Here is a 13456-nt window from a genome sequence, read left to right as displayed (position 1 = left end):
GTGCATCCTAAACATAAGAGCCAGTTGGCAAACTGCATGAATAGATAGGGAGCAGTGCCCATGTTCAGCTTTCTCTGCTAGACATAGAGCTGGGTGAGGTGATCTACAGAAAGAACAAATCCCTATGCACCCTCGACTTTAACCCTTTCACGCCGCAGCCCTTTTTCAGATTTTCATTTTCGTTTTTCACTCCCCACCTTCCAAAGGCCATAACGCCTTTATTTTTCCGTCGATATAGTACTATGAGGGCTTGATTTTTGCGGGACAAGTTGTAGTTTTTCGTAGCACCATTTATTTTGCCATATAATGTACTAGGAAACGGGCAAAAAATTATTTGTGGGGTAGAAAATGAAAAAAAACAGCGATTCCACCATGGTTTTTTGCGCGACATTTTTACGGAATTCACTGTACAATTAAAACATGTTAATTTTATTCTATGGGTCAATACGATTACGGCGATACCAAATATGTGTCGTTTTTTTCTGTATTTTACTACTTTTACAAGTAAAAACCTAAGTGTAAAAAATAAAATTTATTTTGTTTCGCCAAATTCCGAGAGCCGTAACTTTTTTATTTTTCCGTCGATTAAGTTGTATAAGGGCTTATTTTTTTGCGGGATAAGCTGTAGTTTTTAATAATACCATTTTGGTGTAAATGCGACGATTTGATCACTTTTTATTTCATTTTTTGTGGGAGATTAGGTGACCAAAAAATAGAGATTCTGGCGTTTACAATTATTTTTTTTTACGGCGTTCACCGTGCGGGTTAAATAATTATATATTGTGATAGTTCAGACTTTTACGGACGCGGCGATACCAATTATGTTTATTTATTTAATTTTTTACTATGCTCTAGGGGGAAAATGGGGGTTTTTTGAACTTTTAATTTATTTATTTTTTACACAAAAAAAACAACTTTATTTAACTAATTTTTACATTTTTTATTAGTCCCCCTAGGGGACTTCAACCAGCGATCGTTAGATCGCTTGCACGATATACTGCAATACTAATGTATTGCAGTATATCGTGATTCTGACAGTCTCCTATGAAGCCCTGCCGGAGGCAGAGCTTCATAGGAGTACCAAGATGGCGGACCTGGGGGACTTCGTCAGACCCCCAGGCAGCCGTGTGAACCAACGGCTCCTCCCGATCTCGCCGTGGGGGGGCCGTTGAGACGTTACAGGGGGTCACCCCCCTGTTTTTAGTAATATAAATGCCGCGATCTCTATTGAACGCAGCATTTAACGGGTTAAACAAGCGGGATCGCGCTAAAGCGCGATCCCGCTCGTAACCCGGAAGTGCCGGCTGTAACACACAGCCGACACACTCGCTCTATGGAGCGGACTCAGCCCGTGAGCCCGCTCTATATTCCCCCACCCGGCGTGCGCCGTATATATACGGCGGAAGTTGGGAAGGGGTTAAAAAGGACTCATCCCTTTCCCTCCTTGCCTGAGTGTTGTTGTGTCTGCCCATGTTAGTTATTGCAAATGTTCCCATAGTTATATCCTGTATCCCGTGTTCCCGTATCCTTCATCCAACAATTGTGTTTGTTCCAGTGCGAAGTCTAGTGTCTGAGTAGAGCGTGTCATCTGTGCCAAGTATCATCTGTGCCAAGAGTCCCACGCCAAGTGTCTGTCAAGTCTTCTATCCATGTACTCTTGTTCTAGAGACCATCGTTGACTATTGTTTGGCCAGCTGCTACTCCGCTACATTGGCGCAGCCTAGTGGGTCCAAATACCCCACAGCCGTGACAAAGGTATATGTGTGACCCGTAGACATAGGGTCACATGACCATGTAGGCAGGTCCTTAAAAAAGAGAGTAGAGCAGCAAGACTCCATAGAAAAGAGTGTGAGTTGCTATGTAAGTATAAGGGGTCTGGTCTGGTGTGGTGTCTGTATTAGCTTAAGGGGTCTGGTGTCTGCATTAACGTATGTGCCTTAGGTCTGAATTTGCTTAGGGGTCTGGTCTGCGGGCTGAAAAAATTTAGGGAGTCTGGTCTTCAGTCTGGAATAACTTAGGGATCTGGTCTGGAGTATGGAACAATTTAGGGGGTTTGGTTTAGGCGGGTTTTTGGGTTGCTATAGAGGCTTGAAATGGCTGCAGATGCAAGGAGCAAAGAGGTCCCGGCAGGAAACTCTTCAGTTATCAGAAGTTGCTATAACGGTTTGTGTCCGATGGAGAAGAAAAGAAAAGAGAACGACTCCCATGAGAGAAGATGTCCCTGTGAGTCATTGGATTTATAGATAATCTGTCACCTCTCCTGACTTGTCTGTTATAGGAAATCCTTGTATTCCACAAAAAAAACTGTAGGCGAGAACTAATAGACAAATGGGTGTTACTATACCCCTTGTCAGGAGGATGTGTCCATACACAGCGTGGATATTGTCAGCTATGTTTGGAGACTGTCAGTATGTAGGGACACAGCCCTTTGACAAGGGGAATCGTAACACTCATTTCTCAATACTCACACAGAAATGTGGTGTTAACTATAGACACGGCATTGCAAGGCAGCGGTGGAAAAGGGGAGCCCAATTGGGGAACAGCCCAGGGCCTATGGTCTAGAGGATAACCATAATAACCCAAAAAATATCAACTGCACAACGTTATTAAAGGGGATTTATAATTTTTTTTTCTAAAGGACCACAAAATGATCTTACCCTTGTATTGTCATCAATTTCCTTTGTGGCCTGGAGTTTCCCATTCACACTGAATACACAGAAAAGTCCTTTATCATAGTATATAACACAGTGTCCTTCTCTTGAGACCTGGACAAGTTTGGGCCGAAGGCAGTTTTCTGGGGCCTCCAGTGTCCTCAAAAGATCTCCATTCATAGAATGTATCAGACAAGGACCTTCTAAAATACATAAAATGAGAAAACACTATCATAACTTTCTGAAATTTATATAAAAAATATATGTAATCGTCCTATCCAAAAATCGAATGGAAATTAGTGCAACGACAAATCCTTACCTTTGGAGCCACTTATCACCAAGCCAAGTTCTGCACAAACAGCTGCACAGGTGATCTCACAATCATGGCCAGTCAGAATTGCCCGAGGAGTAGCAAACTCATCTACACACAAAAAAAAAAAAGCACAAACATGATTAAAAAGGGTAAATTACTGAGAATCATACACCTTACTTTTCACTTTTTTTTATTTTTAATTATATGGATTATAAAAAGTATTGTGGTAACACAAAAAACTAGGCAGACTATGCATTGTACTCAATACCTTTTTCTTACAATAGGCATGAGACCGCTATCAACCCCGACTCCCCCACAAACATGAATGTTCGGCACATCTGAGTAGGTATGTTTATTTTAATATGCAGAAGATATGTGGAAGAGATCCTCCAGCTCACCTGACACTTGACGTGTGTGTCGTAGTCATCGCACGGGCTCTCGTGTCGGCGCACGATGGGTACAGACAGGCAAAGGGTTGAGTCCAGCGATGGAGAGGATAAAATGGAAGCTTGTTCCAAGTTTACTAGGTATCGATATTAAAAAGGTCCAATGAGTTGGAGTCCTAGTGTGCAGACAGGAGTTGAAAACGGTCCAACTCATTGGACCTTTTTAATATCGATACCTAGTAAACTTGGAACAAGCTTCCATTTTATCCTCTCCATCGCTGGACTCAACCCTTTGCCTTTGCTTATTTTAATATGGATAGAGGGGCAAGCAGCTGCCAGGTACCTCCAACACCACTTATCTCCATAAGTAGTGAATGACTTGGTATATTGAAATCTAACATGCCTGAATCTTGTCTCCACGATGCTTGGACAGTTGGGATTCCCTCATATACGTTAGATTATCCGTCTCTTACTTAAAATTTTCAGTCCTACCCACTTCTCATTGTATCCAGATATGGTGATATCTCCAAAGACTGAATACAGTATTCCAAGTGAGGTCCAACTATAGCCAAGTATTATGTTGGCACTACATGGTACTGTTATTTGGCATGGTAATGGCACATTATTTAGGCATAGTATGGCACTATTATCAGAAAAAGTATTGTGGCAGTAGAACTCTAAAAAATAATATAATTGAGCCACCCTCATGTTTTGTTTTAAAGGCTATGTACACATTTGTAGCATTTTTATTAATAATTAATTAAATGTATTTAGTCTTTTTTAGCAACTTTCAAAATCACTTTATTTTTTTATATTTAACTTTTTTATTAGCTACAGCTTCTAAGTATCCTGTATACATAGAAGCTGTATCGGTCTGTCTGAGACACATCCTTCACTTCAGCTGAACTGACGGCTCAGCTGTAAGCGAGTCCTTCGTGTCTCTCGATGACTATCAGATCTAAGTTATGAACTCCTGGTTGCTGGCGGCAGGGCCAGCCTTAGGATTGACGGCACCCCGTGCAAAATGATCTTTCGGCGCCCCACCGCCAACATTAAAAAAAATGCCCCATAAAAAAAATTACAGTATACTGTACAGTATAATAATATAATATATTACAACCCCTTCGAGGACACAGTATTTTGTCCTCTAATTGTGCCCACATTATTATGCCCCCTGTAGTATCCCTACACAGTATAATGTTCGCTTAGTGGCCCCCACACAGTATTTCGGCCCCCAACCGTTACGGACTCGAGGCAGCACTGGAAAAATAAAATGTCCTCAGGACACCCCTACCAAAAATAGTTTCGAGAAAGAAAATGGCTAAAAAAAAAAGCACTACACTCGTACGGTATGTTCACACAGCGTTTTTTGTAAGGCAAAAAAAAATCTGTCTCAAAATTCCTGAAGCAAATTTTGTAATTAACTTTTTTTTTTTGCGCCACACGCCCCCTTGGTAGGGAGCGCCACACGGCCCCCTGGTAGGGAGCGCCACACGGCCCCTGGTAGGGAGCGCCACACGGCTCCCTGGTAGGGAGCGCCACACGGCTCCCTGGTAGGGAGCGCCACACGGCCCCCTGGTAGGGAGCGCCACACGGCCCCCTGGTAGGTAGCGCCACACGGCCCCCTGGTAGGTAGCGCCACACGGCCCCCTGGTAGGTAGCGCCACACGGCCCCCTGGTAGGTAGCGCCACACGGCCCCCTGGTAGGTAGTGCCACACAGTCCCCTTGTAGGTAGTGCAACATAGCCCACAGCTCCTCTGTAGATAGTGCCACACAGCCCCCTTGTTGGTAGTGCCATGCAGCCCACAGCCCCCTATAGGTGGTGCCACGCAGCCCACAGCCCCCTTCTAGGTAGTGCCACACAGCCCACTTGTAGATAGCAACACCCCCCTTCCTGTAAATAGCACCACTGTAGCTCCCTGAAGGAGCAGAATCCCCATGTGGCCAGGGATTCCTCTGTCCATATATGGACAGTGACATCAGGGGAAATTCCTGAAGCGGAATCCCCGTCCACAGACAGCGTTGCCGACGCTGTGACCGGGAATTCCACACCAGGAGAAGCTCCGGACGTCTGTGTCCATTTATGGACAGAGAAGTCATTGGCTTCTCCTGTCGTGGAATCCCCAGTCACAGCGTCTGCAACGCGGTGGACGGGGATTCAGCTTCAGGAGTTTCCCCTGATGTCACGGTCCATATATGGACAGAGAAATCAAGCAGAGAGCTTCAGGGGCGGAATCCCCGGCCACCTGGGGATTCTGCTCCTTCAGGGAGCTACAGTGGTGCTAGTAGATAGCAGAGCAGGGAGATACCTCCCTGCTCTGCTACAGTGCTGTCGCTACTGTCAGGGATCATTACCATGTATATTGTTTGAAAAATATTATCCTCGCATATATGTATATACATTTCAGTTCTTTGTGTAATATACTGATATATAATAAGTTCTTTGTTCATGTCGGACACACCTATGGAAGACACCGCCCCCTGGAATGCAAAGAGGAGTGTGCAGAAGAATGTACAGGAGAACTTACAGCTGAGGAGCCAATGGGACTTAAGCAAGTCCCACATCTCTAGGGAGGGGCATGTGTCTTTTCTGTGTGTGTTTCTTTGTTCTGAATAAAGGGCAGTTCTCCTGTCTGATCTAGGGAAAGCTGTGTACCAACATCTTTGGCTGGTTTACTTCTTTCCAGGCATGCCTTCAGCTTTCAATTTACAGAGGTGGTTATTCGGTGTGAAATAACAGGAAGAAGGGAGCTACCCTGATATACGGACCGGACACTACCACTGTAGCAGCCGCAGCGGCTGCTAGTGGCGCCGCCGCCCATGGGAGGGGCCCGGCGCAGGCGCCCTCATGCCCGGTGTCACTGCTATGGCTGCTATAGTGGTAGCTTCACCCCTGAGTAAAGTAGCGCCTGGGCGGAAAGGCGACTACGGAGTTGTCGGTCCCAGGTGCTTCTGAAACAAGCAGGGGAAGGGAGCCTGCGAAGCGCCCCCTTTCACCTGCTGGAGCGATGCGCCCTGTGCAAAGGCACAGGTCGCACACCCCTAAGGCTGACCCTGCCTGGCGGGCACTGGTTATGAACTTAGAGGTGATAGATTTTAGCTGGATCCTTTAGGTCCCCACAGAGATTGATTCGCCCCAGAATGTGATGGACGTCACTGCAAAAATATACCATTTTTCAGCATATTTACTCTGAAAGGGTATAGCCTGCATATTCTCAATAAAAAAAGGTAACAATAGAAATATATCTTCAACTAATGATCAGTGAGTCAAAAACGTGCAAGCTAACAGTTGTGTTGTGTCATTTGCTCTTGGATCGCCAAGAAGAAATACTTTGTGTTGGAGAGGAATTCTTGCACAGGTATCTATTTTGTAAACTATTTGGATGAGCCTTGTAGACATGCCTGGATGTCCGGTGAGCTAAACTTTCTTTTTTTTTTCACTAATATTAATATAGCGTCAGTTGCCTTTTTCTCATTGGTATCACCTATTCACTGAGATTTGTTTCTTGCTTCTTTTTAAATAATATAAAATCTGCATTCATTTTTTAAACAATCTGAAAAATGAGGACAGAATCAATTACAAAGACGTGTTTTCAATTTATTTGTACTAATAACCCATTTTATTTTCTCAAAGAAATTATGTAATTGTTGTAAATGAGGTTTATGGTTATTTTTTGTAGCTAGAAGTACTTGCTTTTGAGAGTTTGGAGGGAGGGAAACATAATGAAAGAGAGAGAGAGGTAACACAGTCGCCACAGACAGACAGCTTAGAACTCCAATAATGCTTTGCACATGGGGTTTTTCTTTTCATGTAGCAAAACCTGCAAGAGGAAAGCGGGGAGGGGTGGGGGCCTTTTTTAAAAAAAAAAAATTATACCATTGGCATGTGAGTAGTTTGAACAAGATCAAGAGGTTCTTTATCGTGACCTTACTACGAATGTGTGACAGTGTAATTGAACAAGACATCTCTCTAGCACACACAAAAAAAAAAAAAGCAAAAATGCAGACTATCAGCTTTAAAAAAATTAAAACAAAAAACTAGGTGTTTGTCATTCGTAAGCAGAAGGTTTTAAATACTCAGGGCGATCGAAGTGTACAACTTAACAGATTGAAAGGGAACGAGGCATAGCAAAAAATAACCAACATCATAAATCAGACATGATTTACCAAAAGATGTAAATAAAGATGAGTTATGTGAACCACAGACCTGTCAATTAAATACATCATACTGAGAAGAAAAAGCCTAAAAAATGACATCCCCGTTTGAAGGCAAATGTTTAGTTTAGTACTATGTTAATTTCACTGTAAGGCTCACAGAGGGCGGATACGCTGCATAAAAGGTACACCGCATATCCACCGACGGCCGCATGGAATTCCAGCCGAAAAATCTAACCAAAATGTTTTTCGTGCGCTGCGATAAACTGCACGTAAAACCCCCCAAGAAACACATACTTAACCTCTGATGTCCTGCAGACCGGCCTCTTTGGATGAGGTTTTATCCCATATGACCGCTGCAGCAAAACCTCAACCTAGGAGGCCGGCCTGGACGAAGAAGCACAGAATTCTGGATAAGTATAATATTTTTGCGTTTTCTGCGGCGGAATCGCAGCTTTTCCACCTCATAAAATGCAACATCTGCTATTTACTGCAGGTCAATTTTTTCTTATCCTTTGCTGCTACTGTATTATGCTGAGGATTTCCTGCAGCGAAATACGTTGTGGAAAAACCGCAGTATGTGAGCTCGGCCTAAGTGCGTTTCTGCAGTTAGTTTCTTTTTGTATTACGGTGATGCACCTAAAATAAAAAATTAAGCAGCTTTGCAAGTAGTCCGGATTTTTAAAAATTCTAACATTTTGTGTCTACAGCTCCTATACTGACCTATATGTCTCAATGGTTACAGACTAAAAACAAACCCTGTGTGTAGTGTGACCCTGCAGTCACGTGTTACTCCATTTCCTCTAGAGTAACAAATTACTTTTTTTTTTTTTAAAAACTAATATTTAAATGTGTAGCATCACTGCTTTTTAGTCATTAGACTAAGGAAGAGCATCTATTGTTCTGGCTTGGTGCCGATGTAAGTGATTAACATGTGAAAAATGGAGAAGGTTGAAAAATATCAAAAAACGATTCCAGAAAGTGCATATTACAGGCGCATGGAGAAAAAAAACACGAACAGAAGGTCAATCATATGTATAATATCCAAAAAAGAGAACGTGAAGCCGCACTCAAATAAAGTGAATTTATTCATCCAACATGGAACCACAACGTTTCACCTCCTCTATGAAGGCATTTTCAAGTACTTTGAGTGCTGCTTCACGTTCTCTTTTTTGGATATCTGAGGCTGGGTTCACACAACCTATTTTCAGACGTAAACGAGGCGTATTATGCCTCGATTTACGCCTGAAAATACGGCTCCAATACGTCGGCAAACAGCTGCCCATTCATTTGAATGGGTTTGCCGACGTACTGTGCAGACGACCTGTAATTTACACGTCGTCATTTGACAGCTGTCAAACGACGACGCGTAAAATGACTGCCTCGTCAAAGAAGTGCAGGACACTTCTTTGGACGTTTTTGGAGCAGTTTTCTCATAGACTCCAATGAAAACAGCTCCAAAAACGGACGTAAAAAACGCAGAGAAAACGCCGCAAAAAACGCGAGTTAATCAAAAAACGTCTGAAAATCAGGGGCTGTTTTCCCTTGAAAACAGCTCTGTATTTTCAGACGTTTTTGGTCACTACGTGTGCACATACCCTAACACATAAGGAGAGGTCACTCCTTTATTTTTGAAGCTTTGCACCAGCCTAGTCAGGCATTTGTTCACAGTGCTGCTCCAATCCTCTGCTTTTTTCTATATGTATAATATCTATACTACAAAAGCTACAGCTAAAGACGATGTGTTTAAATATCCATTTTCTAGCTTCAATAAGTATATTTCTTCAACTGAAATTTATGTTTTTGTTTTGTAAAAATTAGGAATGGGCAAAGGATTGGAGAAGTGCAAAGAATAAAAAAATGCATCTTGTGTCCAGAAAAAAGCATGCACTAAATTATGGTATTTCTACAATATTTATTCTTAATACCTTATTTTCAAGAGTTACTTTATTCCTATTCAACATCACATATTCCTCCGGCCACTCATGCCCTCCTCTACGAGCCAGAACAGAGATCGCTCTGTAAAAGAGGTTCTCGCAGATCCAGCCTGTCTATGCATTACTTGGAAGATCATTTATTTGAATATTCCCCATATAATGATACATCGCCGATGAAGCCAGTGGCATGGCACGGCCATAACAGCTGATCAGTGGTCAGAGAAGTTGGACTCCTTTAATGGTGCCACCTGCATTCGCAAAAAGTCTGACTGATAAGTTGGTTCGGGCAAAAAAAAACATTTCGTTCTGTCCATCACTTTCTTTCAAAAAACACTTGTTCTGTTAGGATATTTCAATATTTATGTTTATATAAACAAATACTACCAAGTAGGGTGCCTTAAGGTCAATTCACACAAAGTTTTTTGGGGCTCATTTTGACACGGAAACCTCCAATGGCAGGCAGAAGCGGTTTTTTTTTCCAGGGCGGCTTTTAGAAAGAAAGCGGCCTGCCCTGTATTGCTGCGGTTTCCGACTCTGACCTCAAATCAACGGGAGGCAGAAAAACGGCAGCGTAAATTTCTGAACGTTTTTCGCACACTTTTCTTGCCCGCAGTCATTGCATTAGCTTCAATTGCCGTGGAAAAATAAGTGAAGGCAGTTTCAAATCTGCCTGAAAATTCCTGAAGGAATATTGAGCCAGTTTTTTTCTGCCTGAAAAAAACTCTGTGTGAACAGGGCCTTACAGTAGATAGCATCTATCAAGCCTTGCCCACAGCAAATCAATACTTCATAAATGCAATTTAAAATATATTATCTTTATACAGTATAAATACCGTTCAACCAAACTTTGAAAACCTAAGTTAATATCTTATGAAAAAGTCAATCTTTATTTAATACAGCAAGTTAAAAAAAAACATGCAACCGCATTATTAATAATAATAATAATAATAATAATAATAATAATATTTATTTATATAGCGCCAACATATTATGCAGTACTTTACAATTTAACTGATCAACCTTATTTTTGATAAGGAGCATTTAACATACGAAATGCATTATGCAAAAGTCAAATCTGATACTCAGTACGACTATCTGTGACTAGATAGAGTTTGAACCCGAATCATGTACAAGGAACACAAGGGCTAGCCTCAATGGTAAATATGAACAAACCCATTGCATCCATAGTAGAAACGTAAAATAGCCTCATAGTAGAAACGTAATATAACCTCATAGTAGAAAAGTAATATAGCCTCATAGTAGAAAAGTAATATAGCCTCATAGTAGAAACGCAATATGACCTCATAGTAGAAACGCAATATGACCTCATAGTAGAAACGCAATATGACCTCATAGTAGAAACGCAATATGACCTCATAGTAGAAACGCAATATGACCTCGTAGTGGAAACGCAATATGACCTCGTAGTGGAAACGCAATATGACCTCGTAGCGGAAACGCAATATGACCTCGTAGCGGAAACGCAATATGACCTCGTAGCGGAAACGCAATATGACCTCGTAGCGGAAACGCAATATGACCTCGTAGCGGAAACGCAATATGACCTCGTAGCGGAAACGCAATATGACCTCGTAGCGGAAACGCAATATGACCTCGTAGCGGAAACGCAATATGACCTCGTAGTGGAAACGCAATATGACCTCGTAGTGGAAACGCAATATGACCTCGTAGTGGAAACGCAATATGACCTCGTAGTGGAAACGCAATATAACCTCGTAGTGGAAACGCAATATAACCTCGTAGTAGAAACGTAAAATAACCTCGTAGTAGAAACGTAAAATAACCTCGTAGTAGAAACGTAAAATAACCTCGTAGTAGAAACGTAAAATAACCTCGTAGTAGAAACGTAAAATAACCTCGTAGTAGAAACGTAAAATAACCTCGTAGTAGAAACGCAATATAACCTCATAGTAGAAACGCAATATAACCTCATAGTAGTAACGCAATATAACCTCATAGTAGAAACGCAATATAACCTCATAGTAGAAACGTAAAATAACCTCATAGTAGAAATGTAATATAACCTCATAGTAGAAACGCAATATAACCTCATAGTAGAAACGCAATATAACCTCATAGTAGAAATGTAATATAACCTCATAGTAGAAATGTAATATAACCTCATGGTAGAAATGTAAAATAACCGCATAGTAGAAATGTAACATAACCTCATAGTAGAAATGTAATATAATCTCATAGTAGAAATGTAAAATAACCGCATAGTAGAAATGTAAAATAACCGCATAGTAGAAATGTAAAATAACCGCATAGTAGAAACGCAATATAATCTCATAGTAGAAACGCAATATAACCTCATAGTAGAAACGCAATATAACCTCATAGTAGAAACGCAATATAACTTCATAGTAGAAAAGCAATACAATCTCATAGTAGAAACGCAATATAACCTTATAGTAGAAATGTAAAATAACCTCTACAAAGAGCAAGGTAACCAGATATAGTAACCGCAGCACATAGGGTCAATAGAAAGCCAACTTATTATTTTGCGTATATTAGACTATCAATTTGTTTACTGTTCTTAAAAGTGTTGTATCCACTAAAATAAAAAAAACGTAGCCCTTTTAAAAGTAATTTTAAAAAAACCCTCAGGTTTGGGCCATTCTGTGCGATTTAGAAGAAACCATTATAAACTTCACATTTTGCTGATCCCTGATCCTGCTACCTCAGCTTCTTTGTGCCTCAGTCACAATTTCACCTATTCTTGGCAGGGTAAAAATGTTTTCATTACCTCCCATGATTTTAAATATGTCCATGTACCTAAATCCTACTCTGAATAACGCAGAAGTGCTAATACCTACTTCTGGCAGAGGAGGCCTGCTCAGCAAACAAGCTATAAAATGAAAGTGGCCACACAAAATTCCACTGAGAATAACACATGAAGTGATAGGAAAATGGGTCATATTTACAATGCAGTACAACCGGCCCAAAACAAGGAAACCGCACATATAATGTCAACATATTCCCCAGCATTTTAATATCAGTGGAAGTTATAAACCTGCTACAGTACAGAATTTACACAAATATAGAAAGATTTATAAAATACACTTGTATTACTGGGAAGCAAAATGAGTGCAAGCTCTATCCGCTCACAAGTCACATGATCCAAGGATCCAATATACAAAACCAATTCTACCGCATCCAGTATAAAGTACACAGGGAAAGTACTGCAAATGAGTGAGTGTTTTTCCCTTCGAAAGATGGGAGTAATTTTAAAAGAAAGCAGAACAGTAAATCAAGAAGAGTATGACACATAGTTGCAAAATAGAAATCTATGTGCTAGTGGAGCATCTAGCGAAAAAGAAACATTTTTGCCATTTTATATCAAAGCTTAGTGTTTGCTGCCAAAAATGCACACCATAAAACATCATGCACCACACTGAGCTAAAATAAAATAATACCTATCACCATAAACACTCCAGTAGAATCCAGTCACATTAAAACCAGAACTGTGTAATTCAACTTCTTAATTAAATGTGTGACTTCATACATTTCTCAGCCTGAATAAAATTTATCCAGAAAAGACTGACGTTAACGGATCCTAGGAGAGCAAGGATTGAGGGGGGGGGGGGGGAATACAGTCCAACACAGTTTACAGGCACAGGCTGGCGCTTTACAACCTTCATCTACCCGTTCACAATCATCCTCAAAAAGCATGTATATGTGGATTTTACTGTGTCTAAAACATAAAACAATATTTACACCATCAGCGATACAGAGGTTGTCAGCACATCAAACAGTAAGGGTATGTTCACACGTACACGTCCGATACGCCTGAAATTGCGGAGCTGTTTTCAGGAAAAAACAGCTCCGGAATTTCAGACGTAAAGACAAGTGCAGGCGTTTGGAAAATGCGTTTGGAAAATGGCTCCAATTACGTCCCAAGTGACAGGCACTTCTTTGACGCGGGCATCCTTTTTATGCGCCGTCTTTTGACGGCGGCGCGTAAAAAAAATGACCGTCGGCACAGAACA

General features: G+C 41.2%; 1 protein-coding gene across 2 annotated transcripts in view; it reads right to left on the bottom strand.

Moving 5' to 3' along the window:
• The window catches only part of LRBA (LPS responsive beige-like anchor protein), a 641245-nt gene that overhangs the window by 15814 nt on the left and 611975 nt on the right, over window positions 1-13456 (bottom strand). For both annotated transcript variants that reach the window (XM_075860361.1, XM_075860360.1), the window contains exons 53-54: window positions 2971-3072; window positions 2658-2854 (exon numbers count right to left, since the gene is read on the bottom strand). In XM_075860361.1, coding sequence (XP_075716476.1) covers window positions 2658-2854; window positions 2971-3072 — 299 coding nt within the window. The remainder of the gene's footprint in view (window positions 1-2657; window positions 2855-2970; window positions 3073-13456) is intronic.

This window comes from Rhinoderma darwinii, chromosome 1 (genome assembly GCF_050947455.1).
Source record: "Rhinoderma darwinii isolate aRhiDar2 chromosome 1, aRhiDar2.hap1, whole genome shotgun sequence".
Classification (NCBI taxonomy): domain Eukaryota; kingdom Metazoa; phylum Chordata; class Amphibia; order Anura; family Rhinodermatidae; genus Rhinoderma; species Rhinoderma darwinii.
Note: the sequence above shows the minus strand (reverse complement) of the source record. Positions and strands in the feature narration are given on the sequence as shown.